The following is a 21827-nucleotide window of genomic DNA, read 5'->3' as shown; positions in this document are numbered from 1 at the left end:
GAGCTGTCTGTTAACGTGTTGCATGCGGCTGATATCAGTGTAAATGCATATATATAAAACACTCTTACCTTAGTTTCTCTTCATGCGGAGTTGATGGCTAAGCTAAGCTGCTGCCGTGAGGAAAGACTGAAGTATCGCGATGTTTCAGAGAACAGTGCTGCCTTCACGGTGCCTCTGGAAGAATCTATCATACATGCTGAGGCAAGTACACGATCTGAGTACTTCTACTCGAGTACTAGATCATCTGAGTACTTCTTTTACTCAAGTACAAGATCTGAGTACTTCTACTTTTACTCAAGTACACGATCTGAGTACTTTTACTCAGGTACAAGATCTGAGTACTTCTACTTTTACTCAAGTACAAGATCTGTCAGTCCTGCAAAACCCTCCTGATATATATATATATATTATGAACATTGGAAAGCTGTGTATTTATATGTATTTTTATTTTTATAATACACAGCTTTCCACTGTTCATAACACTGCACATTTTATTTTGTTATCCAGGTAAGGGCTTTTATTTTGAAATCCCTTCGCCCCTCGCTCCAAAGTTCCTCGTGAAGGCATCGGAGCGGTTTGTCCAATCAGCAGCAGCGAGCACGCAGTGACGTCAGAGATGTAAACAAACAGAGGCAGCAGCAGCAGCAGCCATTTACAGAAACCACAGAAGAAGAGTGGACAGGCCGTCGGAGCTCTCAGGTAATTAACCAATTAGATCACCTGTTGTTATTTTATATATGTAATATAAAGTCATGTGGTTAGTTTACTGTGTTTCTGTCCGCGTGTCAGACCGGAGGCTCCGTCCAATCAGAGCTCTTTATTCTGTAGTATGGATGTTAGTGTGTTACTGAGTGTTTCTGTGAGGTACAGTATGTTTTAAAAAGAAAACAGAACTAACAAAACAACTCCAGGATAAACACATGTGTACTTTATTTTATATTCACGGTTATATCTATATGTAAATATTCCTCTGTATGTAATGTGAATATTCCTCTGTATGTGACCCTACTTGGCAATAAACTACTTCTATTGATCCTTTAAAGCTGATATTATAGATGCAGATTGAGTTTCATGTGTGCAGTTCATTACATGTTCAGGCCCATTTCAGATCCATAAAAAGAGATATCGGACTCCCAACCTTATTTTCTATTGTTTATTACCAATAATTTAAAAAAGAATTTAATCTGAAACATCAAACAGTATTTTTATTTAATTGTATGTATTTGTTAAAATTAATTTATGTTTACTTTTTAGTTCACACCATATATGTTAATATTTGTTGTTGAATAAATAAATGTAAAAATAAAAGTTGCTCAGGGGCGCATGAAGCCAAAACGACACGACTGTAGAGTCGGAAAGTACCCGGATGTGGGCCACTGAGCATGCTCAGTTGAGTTGTACCCGTTCCTCTCTGTCAGACGAGTGGAGAGGAGAACATTACTCTGGATTCAGCTTTTAGAGCCTTTTAGTTTTACAACTTGTACACCCTAATGATTTAAATAAGAATTATAACAGAGTTCGTGCTGGGGAGTTTATTTACTTAAAAAAATCAAACGCTGATTTACAGCCGTTTCTATCCCAATGTAAGTCAATGGGGAGAAGCCCAATGACGTCACGGAAGCTGCAGTACCACCGTTTGGCCGCTACGGATATTCCAAATATGAGCTTCAACGTCCGGAGCTCTTCCTGGTTTTTATTTACCGGGGAACAGAGGGCTGTTTACCGGGGGAACAGAGGGGCAAACTGTGGCCCGAGGTCCAGGGGGGGGTCGTCCTTCAAAATAGGCAAATAAAAACCACCGTAAAACTAGTTAAAGTAGGTTAAAAAAGGACAAATATAGACGTGTAACCACCAGAAAGGTCGACTCATGATCGAAAGGTCTAAAAATAGAAGCAGAATGAGTTAACGGAGGGACCTTAAAGAGATTACATCTACTACAGAGAGACGGTTAGATTCAAGACACATCAGGAAGACACGCAAAATGGATATAAAGCGACCACAAAGACACGTCAAATATAATAAACAAGATCCCAGACACCCAGAGTTACTACAAAGAACACTAAAGGATGCAAAGCAATCACAGAAATGCAAAAATGACCAGAAAGAGGAGCAAAATGATTTAATGAACCTAAAAGCAGTACGAAGGTCCCTCTAACACCGAGAATAGAAGCTGAACGACCTCGAGGAGACGCAGCGTGACCTTAAAGACCAAATGTTCCACAAACAGCTGCAGGAGCCAGAGAGGTAAAAATAGACAGGAAACATGGACACATGGACGCGTCTGAGGGGGGTTCGACTGCCAGGAGGACCATCAGAGACGCATAACACACATGGTGGAGAGGAGGTGGAGGGGAGGTGGAGGGGAGGGGGAGGTGGAGGGGAGGTGGAGAGGAGGTGGAGAGGAGGTGGAGGGGAGGTGGAGGAACAGATATTAAACAACCAAACATGTGAAACTTCAACAAGAATGAATCAGAATCAGAAACAGGTTTATTGCCAAGTAGTTTAACACATACGGAGAATTTGGAAAATATATCAATATTCAGATGGAATGTGGTTCAAATGGATGAGAACTGTAACAGCAAGTAGCACTAGAGAATGCAATTCCTGAAGAAATTGCTAGTGGGAATGCTTTATGCTGAAAAGCTGAAATGTAATGTGTAAGAAGAAAGTGAAGAATTTAGATTGAAATGATACATGACCACTGGGGGCTTGAATGTGTGATGAGAGAAGAAAAGAAAGTAAAAAGGCTTGGAAAAGCAGCAGAATATTTGAACTGCAAACTGTTGAACTAACTTGATGGTGAATGATCTGTCGCCATGCCAACGGCATTTGATGACATCCCATAATACGCTTAGATGCGTTGATGGCTGCATCGTTACCAAACCTGTGAAGTTTTGGGCCATTTGGAGCATTTTCACTGAAGTTATGAGAAAACCGTGTTTCATGGCGAGCATTGTGTTGCCATGGCAACGGCATTTGAAGAAATCTCAAAACTGTCTCGTAGATGTCTTCGTAGTGAACGTTTTGTGGAAGAACGATAACAGATATCTGTGAAATCTCAAAACGTGAAGCATGTCAAGGAAGTTGAGTATCTGAAGTGTAATTTTTGTGTACTTTCGGGTTAATAATGTGGCCTTTTTGGCAGTTTAAGAAAGGTGTGTGGCTGCTGCTGTGAGGAAATATCTGCCTGAAATTACAATGGGCTTTAATGGAGACATGTTGAACGTTTTTGTCACTTCATGCCCTCAAGAGGCATTTTGTTTAATTATTTTTGCTTAATTATTTGTCATTTTTCAAGCTACGAGATGTTTTCCTACATTTATCATGAAAAATTATGTCTCAGGAATGTAGGGTTTGGGAATTATGGCAGTTTTAAAAATATATATGAAGGCAAATTTCAAGATTTGCTCCACTCTAACTCTGACATCACGCACTCTAGTTAATGTTAAAATCTGAAGAAAGCCTCTTTACCAAGGTCTGAACAATGTTTAATATCTCTAAAAGTAAGAATCAGATTTAAAAGTTGTGTTACACGAATAATGTCAGAAAGGTGTGTAACATTTTAAAGTTGGAATGACCCCTAGATTCCACCGGGTCCGTCTGCGCCGCGTTACGGCTGCGCCGCGGTTTTGGTCCGGCCTCCTCCGGCGTCATACCCTACCAGGCGCGTTTCAGAAGCATTTCAGAAGCGGAGCGTCTTGCCTGCCGGCTCGCAGTTTTTGTTGATTTGGGCATATTTCCTGGACAGGCTACTTTGTACAGACAAAGTTAATAATAACTGTAATATTCCAGTTATAAACGACATGAATCAAAGATGTGTTGCTGTATTTTAGTGGTAAAAAAATGCATTCATCATCATAATTATTCTATATATATATATAATTTACACAGTGCCTGTAAACCGGAGGAGAACGCTGGCATTTCTCCTCCTACTTGAAAGACTACGGAGGGATAGGGTCTGCAAAATGTGTGTGTGTATATATATATATATATATGCTATATATGCTCTGAACGTTCCACTTCCTGCCTGCCCGACCTTACGTTACGGCTGCGCCGCGACAAAATTAGGATTCGATCCTAATTTTAGAGGAGCCCTGCGCCGAGCCGCTTCTGGGACGCTTCTGAGCCGTAACACGCCGCGTGTGGTGGAATAGCACCCATTGACTAGAGTGGCCGCGATCGCCGTGAGCACCGCGGCGCAGCCGTAACGCGCCGCAGACGGACCCGGTGGAATCTAGGGGTGAGGTTTCTGAGTGAAAGTATGAATGAACAGTTAGCAGTTGAAGTCGCATGAAGATTTGTTGAAGTCTGAAGAATGTCTCCATTGACTTCAATGGTTAAAAATGTGATGTATTATGGGATGTATCTCTGGAATTATGAAAGTTATGAATGATAAAAGTAATAGCCATCGATTCCCGACCGAGCTGAACGTTTTGATGTTTGAACAGAGTTTCTGCGATGTGGAATGTGGGAGAAGAAGACCGGCAAAATAACGGGCGGAATCAAGATTTTGAATAACATTTAGTGGGAATGCTGTATCAGCATAACCCTAACCTAACCCCCTAACCCTAACCTAACCCCCTAACCCTAACCTAACCCCCTAACCCTAACCTCTTAACCTAACCCCCTAACCGAATGCTGTATCAGCATAACCCTAACCTAACCCCCTAACCCTAACGCTGTATCAGCATTCCCACTAAATTACAAAACCAAGCTGATGACACGGGGAGGAAGACGTTAGATACATGTCAGACAACCAGAGGATTCAACACTTTTACAAAACCTACACTTCAAATGATGCAAAACTAATGATGTAACTGTCTGTCTGTCTGTCTGTTTCTCTGTCTGTCTGTCTGTCTCTCTGTCTGACTGTCTGTCTCTCTGTCTGTCTGTCTGTGTCTGTCTGTCTGTTTCTCTGACTGTCCGTCTCTCTCTCTGTATGTCTCTCTCTCTGTCTGTCTGTCTCTCTGTCTGTCTCTCTGTCTGTCTCTCTAACTGTCTGTCTAACCGTCTGTCTGTCCGCCTGTCTGTATGTCTCTCTGTCTCTCACTCCGTCTGTCTGCCTGTCTCTCTGTCTCTCTGTCTGACTGTCTGTCTGTCTTTCTTTCTGTCTGACTGTCTGTCTCTCCGCCTGTCTGTCTGTCTGTCTCTAACTGTCTCTCTCTAACTGTCTGTCTCTGTCTGTCTCTCCGCCTGTCTGTCTCTCCGCCTGTCTGTCTCTGTCTGTCTGTCTCTCTCTGTCTGTCTGTCTGTCTCTCCGTCTGTCTCTCTGTCTGTCTCTCTCTCTGTCTGTCTGTCTGCCTGTCTCTCTGTCTCTCTGTCTGACTGTCTGTCTGTCTTTCTGTCTGTCTGTCTGTCTGTCTGTCTCTCCGCCTGTCTGTCTCTGTCTGTCTGTCTCTCTCTGTCTGTCTCTCCGTCTGTCTCTCTGTCTGTCTCTCTCTCTGTCTGTCTGTCTCTCCGTCTGTCTCTCTCTGTCTCTCCGCCTGTCTGTCTGTCTCTCTAACTGTCTGTCTGTCTCTCTGTCTGTCTCTCTAACTATCTGTCTGTCTCTCTAACTGTCTGTCTGTCTCTCTAACTATCTGTCTGTCTCTCTAACTGTCTGTCTGTCTCTCTAACTGTCTGTCTCTCTGCCTGTCTGTCTCTCTCCAGCTGTTATGAAGGACCCTCGGCTCAGCAGCTGTCAGCTGATCATCAACGAAGAACCATTCGCTGAATTCCTCTGGATGGAGCATGAAGAGGAGTTCAACCAACAGGTGAGGAAGAGGAAGAGGAGGAGTTTAACCAACAGGTGAGGAAGAGGAAGAGGAGGAGGCGGAAGAAGAAGACTGAATCCATTTTTCACATTGTCCAGATTTATATATGGCCGTTTTAACCAGAAAGACATATCTGTGCTCTCTGTGGACCGATTCAGATCATCATTCTGGCTCCACCTGTTCAGTTTCAGGGACTAACAACAGCCATTTATGATCCTGTAAATGTCAGAGATGGATTCAGCGTCCTCAATAACCGCCAATAACCTCCAATAGCACTGCTCAATGATCCAAATGCTCATTAACTCAACTTACTCTGTGTCAATGTCCCAGCGTGCAGGTCAGCATCCGGCTGTCTCTCTGTGCTGGAGACCCTACATGTCTATCAGAACACTTTGGGGTCTCAACATGTCGCGTCCACTGCAGACTGCTCAGCCCTATGTTTACCTGTTGTTGTTGTTGTTGTTGTGCAGGTGGAGGAGCAGCTGAGGGAGGAGGACTTCATCGAGCGCTGTTTCGAGGAGCTTTGGGAGGAAGAGGAGGAGAGAGAGAGCTTCATCCCCTCCAGAGACCTCCCCCACCTCCAGGGGATCCAATCAGAGCTCCCCCTCCTCCAGGCGATCCAATCAGACGTCCACAAAGACGCAGACTACCCGGTGAGTTCAGGGACCGCCGGACAATCCAGTATCCTCCTCCCTCAGCTCTGAATATTATTTAATGTATTTTGAACCTCGGTCTGAAGACTCTCTCTCCTCCTCAGATCTACAGCCGTCTGAACCCCAACGCCAAGGAGTTCACCCCGGGCATCCAGAAACACGTCATGTGACCCAGAGACACGTCATGTGACCCAGAGACACGTCATGTGACCCCCCCGAGTGCCAAAGTTACTGCAGAACACCTGTCTCTCTGAATGTAGACCCTCTGAGTTGAAGCTTTAAGAACAAACTGCTTTCTGTTACAATCAGCTGTTATTTGCACTTTTATTTACAAACGTGTTCAGATCTCAGACGTTGTTGTTTGAGTTTGTCCCAGAATCCTGTGTGTCGGACCCTCTGCTGCCTCATTGACTGACGTTTGTTTGTTGTTTTTTCTAAATGCACATAAAATACTGTATAAAAAGTCATATAAAGAAGAAAAGTTGTAAAAAAAATATCTATTTTTTCTTAATGAAAATAAATGTTTATGGAGAAAAAGAGTGCTTCCTCTGCAGTGTGCTTTATTCAAAGAGTGCTTCCTCTGCAGTGCTTTATTCAAAGTGGGTTTTTCTTATCAAATAATCCATAGATTAGTTTATAAATCTGAGTTCTGAAGAAAAACTAAACTTTCTGAGAAAAAGTCAGAATTATGAGAATTTGTGGAAAAAGTATTTAAAAAAAATGAAAATAGTCTGAGTTCTGTCTGTCTCTCTGTCTGTCTCTCCGTCTGTCTGTCTCTCTCTAACTGTCTGTCTGTCTGTCTCTCTAACTGTCTGTTTCTCTAACTATCTGTCTGTCTCTCTGTCTCTCTAACTGTCTGTCTGTCTGTCTGTCTCTCTGTCGGTCTCTCTGTCTGTCTGTCTCTCTGTCGGTCTCTCTGTCTCTGTCTGTCTGTCTCTCTAACTATCTGTCTCTCTCTCTCTGTCTGTCTCTCTCTCTGTCTGTCTCTCTAACTGTCTGTCTGTGAATTCTGAGGAACATTTACATTTTTCCCTGAAAATCTCCAAATCGAGAACTGAGAAAACATTTTTGCCACATGGTCATTTTTCTTTTAGAGATTGGACCGAAAATTCTTCTTAATTTCCAAGAGAAAGAGAGTTTCTCTCTGACCGGGTTACATCACACTGAAGACAATCTCTCTTTCTATACACCAATAACTAATGTGCAGATGATAGCAAACATCCCACTATTTGAAACCTGACAGAGATGAACTGATATGTCTCTGTGTAGCAGGAAGAAGCCTTTATTTATTAAATACTCCATTAGCAGTAAACTGTATGTTGAAGTAAATCAATCCAAGTATTGATATTATTATATTTATACTTTTTTTTAACTAGTTCTGTGAAGTTAAAAAGTCGCCGACGTCAGCAAACTGTGGCTACGGCGGTTAATTCAGAAGTATAATGCATTCATAATAAAAACCACTAAGACTTGTGTGAGAAACGTTTGTTTATGAATGTCTGCAGTTTGATTGGCCGTGAGCCGAGGCCAAAACGAAGAAAAAGTTCGACACCTCGTGGAAAACTCAGGAATTATAAAAAAAGTTATAATTTTTTTACACCGTCCGGGGTTTGCAGTCTTTTTTCTTCCACACGACATCAGACAATCCTGGACAGGAATACGTCAGAAAGTAGTCCCTCCCGGTCAGAAAGTATTCCCTCCCGGTCAGAAAGCAGTCCCTCCTGGTCAGAAAGTAGTCCCTCCCAGTCAGAAAGTATTCCCGGTCAGAAAGTATTCCCTCCCGGTCAGAAAGTAGTCCCTCCCGGTCAGAAAGCGGTCCCTCCTGGTCAGAAAGTAGTCCCTCCCAGTCAGAAAGTATTCCCGGTCAGAAAGTATTCCCTCCCGGTCAGAAAGCAGTCCCGGACAGAAAGTAGTCCCACCCGGTCAGAAAGTAGTCCCTACAGCGCCCCCTGCGCCGCCCTCCTGAACAGCTGCTGCCTCTGGGCGGTTGTCATGGTTTCACAGCTCTGCAGCAGGTTGCAGATGATGAGCGTCTGCTGGACGCTGCTCGCCTTCACCCACAGACGGCCGTTCATCCCCACCACGAGCTCGCAGGGGAACAGCTTCTGCAGGTCGGAGAGGACGTCACTGCGGGGGCGGAGCAGCCTGGAGGAGGAGGAGGGATATTAAGATAAAGATCCTGTGATGATTTCCCTTTAATACCCTGATCCTGGCTCTGAGGGTTACTTCAGCTACAACTACAGACTCACTTCAGCTACAACTACAGACTCACTTCAGCTACAACTACAGACTCACTTCAGCTACAACCACGCGCTCACTTCAGCTACAACCACGCGCTCACTTCAGCTACGCGCTCATTTCAGCTACAACCTCGCGCTCACTTCAGCTACAGACTCACTTCAGCTACAACTACAGACTCACTTCAGCTACAACCACGCGCTCACTTCAGCTACAGCCACGCGCTCACTTCAGCTACAGCCACGCGCTCACTTCAGCTACAGCCACGCGCTCACTTCAGCTACAGCCACGCGCTCACCACGCGCTCACTTCAGCTACGCACTCACTTCAGCCACCCGCTCACTTCAGCTACAGCCACGCGCTCACTTCAGCTACAGCCACGCGCTCACTTCAGCTACAGCCACGCGCTCACTTCAGCTACAGCCACGCGCTCACTTCAGCTACAGCCTCGCGCTCACTTCAGCTACGCGCTCACTTCAGCTACAGCCACGCGCTCACTTCAGCTACAGCCACGCGCTCACTTCAGCTACAGCCACGCGCTCACTTCAGCTACAGCCACGCGCTCACTTCAGCTACAGCCACGCGCTCACTTCAGCTACGCGCTCACTTCAGCTACAACCTCGCGCTCACTTCAGCTACAGCCACGCGCTCACTTCAGCTACAACCTCGCGCTCACTTCAGCTACAGCCACGCGCTCACTTCAGCTACAGCCACGCGCTCACTTCAGCTACAGCCACGCGCTCACTTCAGCTACAGCCACGCGCTCACTTCAGCTACAGCCACGCGCTCACTTCAGCTACAGCCTCGCGCTCACTTCAGCTACAGCCACGCGCTCACTTCAGCTACAGCCACGCGCTCACTTCAGCTACAGCCACGCGCTCACTTCAGCTACAGCCACGCGCTCACTTCAGCTACAGCCACGCGCTCACTTCAGCTACAACCTCGCGCTCATTTCAGCTACAGCCACGCGCTCACTTCAGCTACGCGCTCACTTCAGCTACAACCTCGCGCTCACTTCAGCTACAGCTACACGATCACTTCAGCTACAGGCTCACTTCAGCTACACGATCACTTCAGCTACACGATCACTTCAGCTACACGATCACTTCAGCTACACGATCACTTCAGCTACAGGCTCACTTCAGCTACAGCTACACGATCACTTCAGCTACAGCTACACGATCACTTCAGCTACACGCTCACTTCAGCTACACGCTCACTTCAGCTACACGCTCACTTCAGCTACACGCTCACTTCAGCTACACGCTCACTTCAGCTACACGCTCACTTCAGCTACACGCTCACTTCAGCTACAAATACACGCTCACACTCAGATACGTCACTCTCAGATATGTCACTCTCAGACAAGTCACACGTCACTCTCAGACACGTCACTCTACGTCACTCTCAGACACGTCACTCTACGTCACTCTCAGACACGTCACTCTACGTCACTCTCAGACACGTCACACGTCACTCTCAGACACGTCACTCTAAGATACGTCACTCTCAGACACGTCACACTCGGATACATCACTCTACGTCACTCTCAGACACGTCACTCTACGTCAATCTCAGATATGTCACTCTCAGATACGTCACTCTCAGACACGTCACACTCAGATACGTCACACGTCACTCTCAGACACGTCACTCTACGTCACTCTCAGACACGTCACTCTAAGATACGTCACTCTCAGACACGTCACACTCTGATACATCACTCTACGTCACTCTCAGACACGTCACTCTACGTCACTCTCAGACACGTCACACTCAGACACGTCGTCGCTCACTCTGATATAATTATGTTACTCCGATACTGTGTCTATTTAAAGTGATATAAAATATGTATTAACTAATTAAATGAGTAATAATGCAGTGATTTCCACTCACCTCCTGACGAGTCCCAGAGAGACGCTGAACAGCAGCCCCCCCCGCTCCAAATACTCCAAGCCCATTGGCTCTCCCAGCGCTGTCCACACACACCAGCTCAGGCTCCATGTGCTGATTGGCTACAATGAACTGAGCAAACACCAGGTCGCCCACCTGTACACAGAGGAGGGGGAGGAGTCACACATTAACAGGAGCACCACTGTTGCGCAATATTTACCTTTTTAGATTACTATGATTACTATCTGCTTAGTTTGACAATTTAATACCGTAACAAGAATCTCACTGTCTCACCAGTACTTCCTGTCCTTAGAGTCTGACCTGAGCCGCGTTCACACCGGAGTACTTTTCGCGTTTAGTTCCGTTAGTACCCCTTATGTCACGTTCACACCAAAAAGAGTACTTAGTGCCGGGAACTTTTACCCCCATTTTTAGTGCCTGCTGAGAGATGGTACTTTCCTGGGGGAAAAAAGTGCCCCAGTTCTGATTGGCTGGGCGAATTGCAAACCACGCCCCGTAAAACTCTGAAATGTTTTGTAGAGCCGCCATTTTATTATCCTCGCATTAGCATTATTAGCATTAGCATTCGCCCAGCGCACAAACGCAGAGAGACTAACTTATGGCAACACAAAACAAAACATGGGAGCGGTGGAGATGAGGAGGTGTCGGCGTTCTGGCGATTTACTCGGAAGGCTTCAGTAGAAGCTGCTGGGAGTCCCAGCAGTCAAGAATACAGTCAAGAATACTTCCTGACATTTGGAAAACAAAGAGTGGAACAGGCTAGCAAGTGTGCAAGTGTGCGTCATATGAGAGGCCCCGCCTTACATTTTCCGCCAGAGATTTTGGAAATTGGTCCGTGCGCAAAGCATTGTGGGGATTTTAAGACCGCGGAGGTCTACTCATGTGCAGCCTCGATATTTCTCCAAACAGAGTACGCCGGGCTCGGTAGATTTCCAAGTATGCTGGACATTGGAACAGTACTTCGGCGGCACTCGATGACGTAGTATGCTTGAAATAGTGGCTCTGAAGCAGCTTTACTCGCAATTGAGAAACACCCACAGCCTCAATCTTACTGTCTCATGTGAACACAGTCACCAGCAACAAGGATCTCACACACACTAACAGGAAACACAGAGCCCAAATACCCACAGACTAATCAACCAACAAGACACAGGTGAGGGGGGAGGAGACAACACAGGTGAGGGGGGAGGAGACAACACAAGTGAGGGGGAGGAGACAACACAGGTGAGGGGGGAGGAGACAACACAGGTGAGGGGGGAGGAGGAGACAACACAGGTGAGGGGGGAGGAGACAACACAGGTGAGGGGGGAGGAGACAACACAGGTGAGGGGGAGGAGACAACACAGGTGAGGGGGGAGGAGACAACACAGGTGAGGGGGGAGGAGACAACAAAGGTGAGGGGGGAGGAGACAACACAGGTGAGGGGGGAGGAGACAACACAGGGCACCAGGTGAACACAATCAACAACAATGAATCTATACAACCCGTAACGGAGGCCGAGATCTATGGGCCCAAAGACCACCTCCGTGACACCTGTCCTCACTGTCTCACCTAAACTTCCTGTCTCTAGTGTCTCACCTGTCCTCACTGTCTCACCTAAACTTCCTGTCTCTAGTGTCTCACCTGTCCTCACTGTCTCACCCTAAACTTCCTGTCTCTAGTGTCTCACCTGTCCTCACTGTCTCACCTAAACTTCCTGTCTCTAGTGTCTCACCTGTCCTCACTGTCTCACCTAAACTTCCTGTCTCTAGTGTCTCACCTGTCCTAACTGTCTCACCTAAACTTCCTGTCTCTAGTGACTCACCTGTCCTCACTGTCTCACCTAAACTTCCTGTCTCTAGTGTCTCACCTGGACATTTGGACGGTTCCTCTTGGTCGCTCCCTCAAAAGCCAGGTAGGACAGAGACGCCTGCTCACTTCCTCCAAAGTCCAGCTTGAAGACGTCTCCGGATTTGACCGTAATGATTCCAATGATCGTCTCTCCTTTAGCCGGGACATACTGAGGACAGAAGGACACACTGATGACAGAAGGACACACTGAGGACAGAAGGACACACTGAGGAGAGAAGGACACACTGAGGACAGAAGGACATACTGAGGAGAGAAGGACACACTGAGGACAGACAGAAGGACAGACTGAGGACAGAAGGACAGACTGAGGACAGAAGGACAGACTGAGGACAGAAGGACAGACTGAGGACAGAAAGACACACTGAGGACAGACAGAAGGACATACTGAGGACAGACAGAAGGACACTGAGGACAGAAGGACACGCTGAGGACAGAAAGACACACTGAGGACAGACAGAAGGACACTGAGGACAGAAAGACACACTGAGGACAGAAGGACATACTGAGGAGAGAAGGACACACTGAGGACAGACAGAAGGACAGACTGAGGACAGAAGGACACACTGAGGACAGACAGAAGGACATACTGAGGAGAGAAGGGACACACTGAGGACAGACAGAAGGACACACTGAGGACAGAAAGACACACTGAGGACAGACAGAAGGACATACTGAGGACAGAAAGACACACTGAGGACAGAAGGACACGCTGAGGACAGAAAGACACACTGAGGACAGACAGAAGGACACTGAGGACAGAAAGACACACTGAGGACAGAAGGACATACTGAGGAGAGAAGGACACACTGAGGACAGACAGAAGGACAGACTGAGGACAGAAGGACACACTGAGGACAGACAGAAGGACATACTGAGGAGAGAAGGACACACTGAGGACAGACAGGACACACTGAGGACAGAAAGACACACTGAGGACAGACAGAAGGACATACTGAGGACAGAAAGACACACCGAGGACAGAAGGACATACTGAGGACAGAAAGACACAGAGGACAGACAGAAGGACAGACTGAGGACAGAAGGACACGCTGAGGACAGAAAGACACACTGAGGAGAGAAGGACACACTGAGGACAGAAGGACATACTGAGGAGAGAAGGACACACTGAGGACAGACAGAAGGACAGACTGAGGACAGAAGGACAGACTGAGGACAGAAGGACAGACTGAGGACAGAAAGACAGACAGAAGGACATACTGAGGACAGACAGAAGGACACCGAGGACAGAAGGACATACTGAGGACAGAAAGACACACTGAGGACAGACAGAAGGACACTGAGGACAGAAGGACACGCTGAGGACAGAAAGACACACTGAGGACAGACAGAAGGACACTGAGGACAGAAAGACACACTGAGGACAGAAGGACATACTGAGGAGAGAAGGACACACTGAGGACAGACAGAAGGACAGACTGAGGACAGAAGGACACACTGAGGACAGACAGAAGGACATACTGAGGAGAGAAGGACACACTGAGGACAGACAGAAGGACACACTGAGGACAGAAAGACACACTGAGGACAGACAGAAGGACATACTGAGGACAGAAAGACACACTGAGGACAGAAGGACACGCTGAGGACAGAAAGACACACTGAGGACAGACAGAAGGACACTGAGGACAGAAGGACACGCTGAGGACAGAAAGACACACTGAGGACAGACAGAAGGACACTGAGGACAGAAAGACACACTGAGGACAGAAGGACATACTGAGGAGAGAAGGACACACTGAGGACAGACAGAAGGACAGACTGAGGACAGAAGGACACACTGAGGACAGACAGAAGGACATACTGAGGAGAGAAGGACACACTGAGGACAGACAGAAGGACACACTGAGGACAGAAAGACACACTGAGGACAGACAGAAGGACATACTGAGGACAGAAAGACACACTGAGGACAGAAGGACACGCTGAGGACAGAAAGACACACTGAGGACAGACAGAAGGACACTGAGGACAGAAAGACACACTGAGGACAGAAGGACATACTGAGGAGAGAAGGACACACTGAGGACAGACAGAAGGACAGACTGAGGACAGAAGGACACACTGAGGACAGACAGAAGGACATACTGAGGAGAGAAGGACACACTGAGGACAGACAGAAGGACACACTGAGGACAGAAAGACACACTGAGGACAGACAGAAGGACATACTGAGGACAGAAAGACACACCGAGGACAGAAGGACATACTGAGGACAGAAAGACACAGAGGACAGACAGAAGGACAGACTGAGGACAGAAGGACACGCTGAGGACAGAAAGACACACTGAGGACAGACAGAAGGACACTGAGGACAGAAAGACACACTGAGGACAGAAGGACACACTGAGGACAAGATCTGAGTACTTCTACTCAAATACAAGATATGTGTACTTCTACTTGTGTATATATATATGTATTTGTATATGTACTTGTACAGAGTGTGTATGTACTTGTACACAGAGTGTGTATGTACTTGTACACAGTGTGAGTGTGTATTATTATATGTACTCACTCTCCTCTGATGGCTCTCCACCCACAACACATGGGGCTGTTTGTATGTACTTGTACACAGAGTATATATATAAGTACTCACCCTCTTCTGATGGTTTTCCACCCAGAACACGTGGGGCTGTTTGTATGTACTTGTACACAGAGTATATATAAGTACTCACCCTCCTCTGATGGTTTTCCACCCAGAACACGTGGGGCTGTTTGTGTCTCAGCACGCCGCTCTTCACCACCAGCAGCTTCCGGTCTCCTCTCCTCTTCAGACCCGGGCCGAGGAGCACCTTCTCCGGCTTCAGGGGCTCCGTGAGAGAGAGGGTCTCCTGGACCTCCAGACTGAACTCATCTCCCGGAACCAGAACCTGGCCCACTTTCTCTCTCAGACCCGAAAACATGGTGATGCACTGCGAGGCTGAGCGACGGAACGATATCAGTGTGACACAGAGGGAACAGGAAGCTGTGCTCACCGAAACCGTTATTTATTTTATTTATATTTGTTTTAAAATCACATCTCCTGCCTCAGGGTTTAGATCAACATGAAGAACTGTATAAAGCATTCAACCTGGTTATTTTTTAATTATATCAATAATATTTATTTTACTTTAAAGGTTTTATTGCATTGTTTCTGAGCGACGGACTCATATCACTGTGACACACCCGGAACTTTTATTTATTCTGTATTTTATTTTTCCATTTTCTATATATTCAAACATTCTAAATTACTTTTCACTTTTTGTATATTTTTTAAATGCTTTATTCATTTTTATAATGTTTAATATCTGCTGATTTCTCCACCATCACTTCCGGTTGTTGTCCAGCAGAGGGCGCTGTTGACTCACCAGATTTCACTCATGGCTATTTATGACCTTTTATCTGACAGGTGCTTTCAGGGTCAGTGCAGCAGCAGCAGAGGGGAGGCTTTTCACAATAAAAGACTCACTTTTAAATCAGACTGATTCTGGTACAGTTTGCTGGGCTCATTTAAGGAAGGTTTTTCAAAATAAGAGCCTCATCTGTGATAAAGGCTGGTTCTGTTTCTCAGACTCATTAGAGAGAGGTTTTTCAAAATAAGAGCCTCCTCTATGATAAAGGCTGCAGAACACCGTCCACTCTTTATATATTTATATATTTTCCCAGAGATCAATGTTAACCCACAGGGGGTGTGTGTGTGTGTGTGTGTGTGTGTGTGTGTGTGTGTGTGTGTGTGTGTGTGTGTGTGGTGTGTGTGTGTGTGTGTGTGTGTGTGTGTGTGTGTGTGTGGTGTGTGTGTGTGTGTGGTGTGTGTGTGTGTGTGTGTGTGTGTGTGTGTGTCAGGGTTCAGGGCGGGGCTTGGGGGTTGCAGGTCACACATTCTTGCAGAGCTCTGATTGGACGTCAGGGAATGTGCAGCAGCTACAGATGTCTGCAGAGACACAGAGGTCATGACCCCCCCCCACCCCCACCCCCCCTCCCTCCATCTGCAGCATCACCTTCATCATCACCATCATCATCTTCGTCATCTTCATCATCATCATCATCATCCTCAGAGTCTGAATGCCTCCACAGAGCAGCCGTGCAGCAGAAACTGGACCAAATCTGATGTGTTTTTTTGCACAAATCTCAACAAATCTCCTCAAATCTCACGTGATTTAAACTCTGTGATTGTTCAGATTCATTTTGGGGGTAATTCAGATTAATGTGTAAGTGTCTGGACGACAGAGAAATAAACACAATCATGCAAATGTCATCAAAACAACATTTAGAGGCGATTTCCAATTGAATTTTTCTGCAAGAAGTATCTACAAGGGTTTTTCAAAATAAAAGACTCATTTATGAAACTGGCTGATGCTGGACCAGTTTGTCTCGGTCAATAAAGCTTTCCAAAATAAAACACTCATTTATGATTTTCAAGTTTGTATGCTCATTAAAGAAGGTATTTTCACAATAAGAGACTTCTTTGAGGGACTGGCTGATCCTGGTTCAGTTTGATAGGCTCATTAAAGAAGGTATTTTCACAATAAGAGACTTCATTGAGGGACTGGCTGATCCTGGTTCAGTTTGATAGGCTCATTAAAGAAGGTATTTTCACAATAAGAGACTTCTTTGAGGGACTGGCTGATCCTGGTTCAGTTTGATAGGCTCATTAAAGAAGGTATTTTCACAATAAGAGACTTCTTTGAGGGGACTGGCTGATCCTGGTTCAGTTTGATAGGCTCATTAAAGAAGGTATTTTCACAATAAGAGACTTCTTTGAGGGACTGGCTGATCCTGGTTCAGTTTGATAGGCTCATTAAAGAGAGGCTTTTCACAATAAGAGACTGCTTTGAGGGACTAGCTGATCCTGGTTCAGTTTGATAGGCTCATTAAGAGAGGCTTTTCACAATAAGAGACTACTTTGAGGGACTGGCTGATCCTGGTTCAGTTTGATAGGCTCATTAAAGAGAGGCGTTTCACAATAAGAGACTGCTTTGAGGGACTAGCTGATCCTGGTTCAGTTTGATAGGCTCATTAAAGAGAGGCTTTTCACAATAAGAGACTACTTTGAGGGACTGGCTGATCCTGGTTCAGTTTCATAGGGTCATTCAAGACGGGGTTTTCACAATAAGAGGCTACTTTAAGAAACAGACTGATCCTAGTTCAGTTTTAATGTTCATTTTAGACAGGATTTTCACAATAAGAGTCTTCTGTGTGAAACAGACTGATCCTAGTTCAGCTTCTCTGGGTCAATCAACACAAGCTTTTCAAAATAAGAGTCTACTTTTAGAGAAAAGCTGATTAAAGTTGATTTTTTTAAGGCTCATTTTAGACAGTTTTTCCCAATAAGAGACTCCATTCTGGTTCAGTGGGTCATTCAGGAGAAGCTTTTCACAATAAGAGATTGATTGATATCCCCTGATCCTGGTTCATTCAACACAGGATTACAATAAGAGACTACTTTAAGAAACAGACTGATCCTAGTTCAGTTTTAATGTTCACTAAAGAGAGGCTTTTCACAATAAGAGACTACTTTGAAGGGACTGGCTCATTCAACACTGGCTTTTCACAATAAGAGGCTTCTTTATCTGATGCTGGCTCAGTTTATTAGCTTATATAAGACAGGCTTTTCACAATAAAATAACTTTATCAGTTTGTAAGACTTCATTCAACATTGTGTTTTTCACAATAAGAGACTACTTTAAGAGAAAACCTGATTAGAGTTTAGTTTTTAAGGCTGATTTTAGACCTTTTTTCACAATAAGAGACGCCTGATCCCGGTTCAGTTTGATAGGCTCATTCAACACAGGATTTTCACAATAAGAGACGCCTGATCCCGGTTCAGTTTGATAGGCTCATTCAACACAGGATTTCACAATAAGAGATGTCTGATCCTGGTTCACTTTGATAGGCTCATTCAACACAGGATTTTCAAAATAAGAGACGCCTGATCCCGGTTCAGTTTGATAGGCTCATTCAACACAGGATTTTCACAATAAGAGACGCCTGATCCTGGTTCAGTTTGATAGGCTCATTCAACACAGGATTTTCACAATAAAACCATTCTTTGTGAATCTGGCTGAAGAATGTTGTTTATTTATTTCTTCTTCTCTGTCAGATATATAGGTTTCTATGTCTCTTGAACACCGCCTCATTCTGATGCACCCTCCAGCCTGATGACCCCCCCCCCCACTCCTCCAGCTTTCAGATGCAAACGAAGCAGACATATGGGGAGGAGGTCTCTCTGCCGGCCTAAAGATTCAGATTGTATGACAAATCACGTCCAGGCGCCCCCCCCCAAACACTCCCCCAGACAACAGCTTCATTAGGGCTGAAAGACTCCAAGGGACCCTGAAAGAAGAGTTTTCTCAGCTTTGTCGAGTCAAGACTCAGCCTCCGCTCCTCAATTACCCCTTTGTTGGAGGCTGCTCAAGTTATTGCTCTCCAAACCATATGGCCCCACACACACACACACAGACACACAAACACGCACACACACACACACACACACAGACAGACACACACACATGCTCACAGTCAGTGTTGTTGTTGATCAGGTGGATGGAATCGTTGCATTTAACTTGTGTTGTTGTTGATTTGATCACACGAGTAGATTGTTAATGATTTTTGATTGGAGCATATTAGTCACAGCTCAATCCCTGCCATGTAACAGCACACACACACACACACGCACGCACACACACACACACACACACACACACACACACACACACACTCACACAGACACAGACACACACACACACACACACACACACACACACACACACACACACACACACACACACACACACACACCACACACACACACACACACACACACACACACACACACACACACACACACACACACACACACACACACTGCATACACTCAGAAGAAGTATAAGAGGTGTTGGACTCTCAGAAAGCTGTGTTGATGTTTTGTGAAACAGAATAGAAAATAAAGCGACCATCATAAAACAGATCCTGGTTCAGTTTGTTGTGCTTGATTCAACATGGGTTTTTCAAAATAAGAGTCTACTAAGAAAAAACCTGATTATAGTTTACAGATTTTCACAATAAGAGACTCCTATAAGAAACCATTCTAGTTGGAAACTCAAGAAGACTGTGTTGAGGTTTGGGTGAAACAGGAGAACATGCTAGAAGGGAAACCAGTGGAGTCACATGACCATCAGCTGGGGCCTATACTACGAAGCAAGCTAACTTCAGGGGTTTCCGGTCCTACGAAGCTGGTTCACTTTTTAGCAGGCTAGATAACTTATTCTGAACGGCTAGCCTCCGGAGCAGGATAGGTTCCAGGATAAAAGCACTGCCTACTGACCAATCAGAGCTCAGTGTGCAGAGTTTAAAGCGATCAATTCATATGACAGGAGGAGAAAGGAAATAGAGTTTAAACTGCCGTTGCAGGAAAGACGGCCGGCCAAAATCACCGACTGTGTGAACGTGAAAATGAATAGAATATCCCCTCCCATCTTCAGAGCAATCTGACTATTATAACATTAGCGTTAAGAAAGCTTACTTAAATATCTGCCACAACATAAGTAACCGGATCAGAGTAACATTAAGTACAGTCCGCGGCACTGTGAGTGCAGACGTCGATGTGTCCCATTATCATTCATATCATATCACATCATAATGTTTCATATATTTCCTTATCTGAGTCAGCTTCTTGAGCCGTATCTGGCCGTGCAACACTCACAGTGTCACATACTGTATGCAGAAGTATTATTTTAACACATTAAGTTGACGAAACACTCGAGTCAAATGTAATTAAAGTCAGATCGTGTCTTGGACGGGGCAGTGATATCATAAACCTGTTAATGTACGCATTCAAACGCTTTTTCTTTTACCAGCTGTATTCACCTTGCAGGTGCAGCTATGTGGCTTTGATCCTGGATAAAGTGTTTAAGTTATGGATGTTTAAAGTTTAACTTCTTCACATTTGTCTAATATTAGTTGACTTTTCATTCAGGAAGTATGATGCTGCGCTGTCAGTACGCTTGTCCATGTTTGAGATTGGTCGAATGCTCCAAATACCACCCCTTTCATGTGAACGCGCACCTAACTAGATAGGACACGGCTGGCTTGAGCGATCGAGTTGATAGCCAGCATCGTAGAACAGTTTAGCGAGAGCGTTTTTTTTTTTGGATTAAGTCAACCGGATAACTCAAAACATATCCAGGATATGTTGAACTAGATTCGTAGTATACCCCCCTGGTCCTACTGGGATATCTTTATGGGACACAGGCAGCTTAAGCCTTACACACCAAACTGACGCCAAAGAACACCAAAGAACACGTCCCGACGGAACGTCGCCTCACGTCGCCTCACGTCGCCTCACGTCGCCTCACGTCGCCTCACGTCGCCTCACGTCGCCTCACGTCGCCCCCATCACGTCTCCTCACGTCGCCTCACGTCGCCGCCTCACGTCGTCGCCATCAACGTCGCCTCACGTCGCCGCCATCACGCTCGCCTCACGTCTCATGTTTCACACTGGAACACAACCGCAAAGACTTCAGCCGACGGCCAAGTAGCACGTACGAACTGCGCATGCGTGAGTGGCAATAACTCGCGTAACCAGCAGGCGGCGGTAGTGTGTATTCGTCATTCAAAAGAGGCAACCGGAAGACAGACTGCGTGATAACCGAGAGAAGAAGAACAGACTGCGTGATATAAACAAACAACAAATAGCGTGTGCGTTCCATTTTCACTCTACAGCGAGAAGCTCACGGGGCTTTCCCGAACCTGTGTCGAGAGCTGGAGTTAAATGAAATCTCAGATTTACCTTCTTAATAGTTTGTTTGGGTCCCTCACTTCCGTTTCGCTTCTCATGCACTGATTCGCTAAGCTGAACAGCCAATCAGAGTGATTTCTTTGGCCGACGGCGGAAGGTGTCGGCACGGCCAAAAAGACACGACGGTGCAGTACACACCAATCTGAGTAGGGCGACACGACGCTCATCGGCGGCCCGACATCTATCGACGCCGATAATCGGCTCGGTGTGTAAGAGGCTTTTCAAGACTACAAAAAGACACAGAAAGACTACAAAGAGACCAGGGCTCGAGCTTAAGGACGTCCCGTCGTCCCGGGGCCGAAAAAAATAGGGTCGGGGAGGATAAAAAATAATCTTGGGACGAATTTGGGACGAGAGTTAAAATAAAAATACCCTGATAACTCTACTACAGTACGAACGGCGATGAAAATGAAACTGACTGCACGTTTTGTGTAGCACAGTTATTAAACCTCCTTGTCAACATAAACACACACGCACAAAACATTTAGCAAACCGCGAAATACACACACACACACACACACACACACACAGCTGTGCCCGCAAACTCCTGGCCCGCAAATTATTGGGTCTAGCTATGTACTGAGTGTGTGTATTTCGCGTTGAGTGATGTACAATGACAATGGC

General features: G+C 45.7%; 3 protein-coding genes across 3 annotated transcripts in view; 1 reads left to right on the top strand and 2 right to left on the bottom strand.

The window, feature by feature from the left end:
* Positions 1 to 149, bottom strand: part of LOC117482562 (matrin-3-like) — a 30742-nt gene extending 30593 nt beyond the window's left edge. Inside the window, exon 1 of the mRNA XM_034130697.1 lies at positions 69 to 149. The gene's annotated coding sequence lies outside the window, so the exon portion shown is untranslated. The remainder of the gene's footprint in view (positions 1 to 68) is intronic.
* A 485-nt stretch (positions 150 to 634) lies between these two features.
* On the top strand, positions 635 to 7138 carry paip2b (poly(A) binding protein interacting protein 2B). Its single transcript, XM_034130696.1, has 4 exons — positions 635 to 699; positions 5650 to 5753; positions 6224 to 6406; positions 6511 to 7138. The coding sequence occupies exons 2-4, from the start codon at positions 5655 to 5657 to the stop codon at positions 6574 to 6576; spliced, it is 348 nt and encodes a 115-aa protein (XP_033986587.1). The 5' UTR covers positions 635 to 699; positions 5650 to 5654; the 3' UTR covers positions 6577 to 7138.
* Positions 7139 to 7876: 738 nt separating this feature from the next.
* On the bottom strand, positions 7877 to 15388 carry exosc3 (exosome component 3). The gene is given in 5 exon segments (XM_034130695.1): positions 7877 to 8551; positions 10541 to 10581; positions 10583 to 10693; positions 12408 to 12557; positions 15103 to 15388. Coding segments are annotated over 5 exon segments (738 nt in total). The 5' UTR covers positions 15331 to 15388; the 3' UTR covers positions 7877 to 8343.
* Positions 15389 to 21827: the final 6439 nt, after the last annotated feature.

This window comes from Trematomus bernacchii, unplaced genomic scaffold, assembly GCF_902827165.1.
Source record: "Trematomus bernacchii unplaced genomic scaffold, fTreBer1.1, whole genome shotgun sequence".
Classification (NCBI taxonomy): domain Eukaryota; kingdom Metazoa; phylum Chordata; class Actinopteri; order Perciformes; family Nototheniidae; genus Trematomus; species Trematomus bernacchii.
The sequence above is the reverse complement of the archived record's forward strand: the minus strand, read 5'-3'. Positions and strand labels throughout refer to the sequence as shown.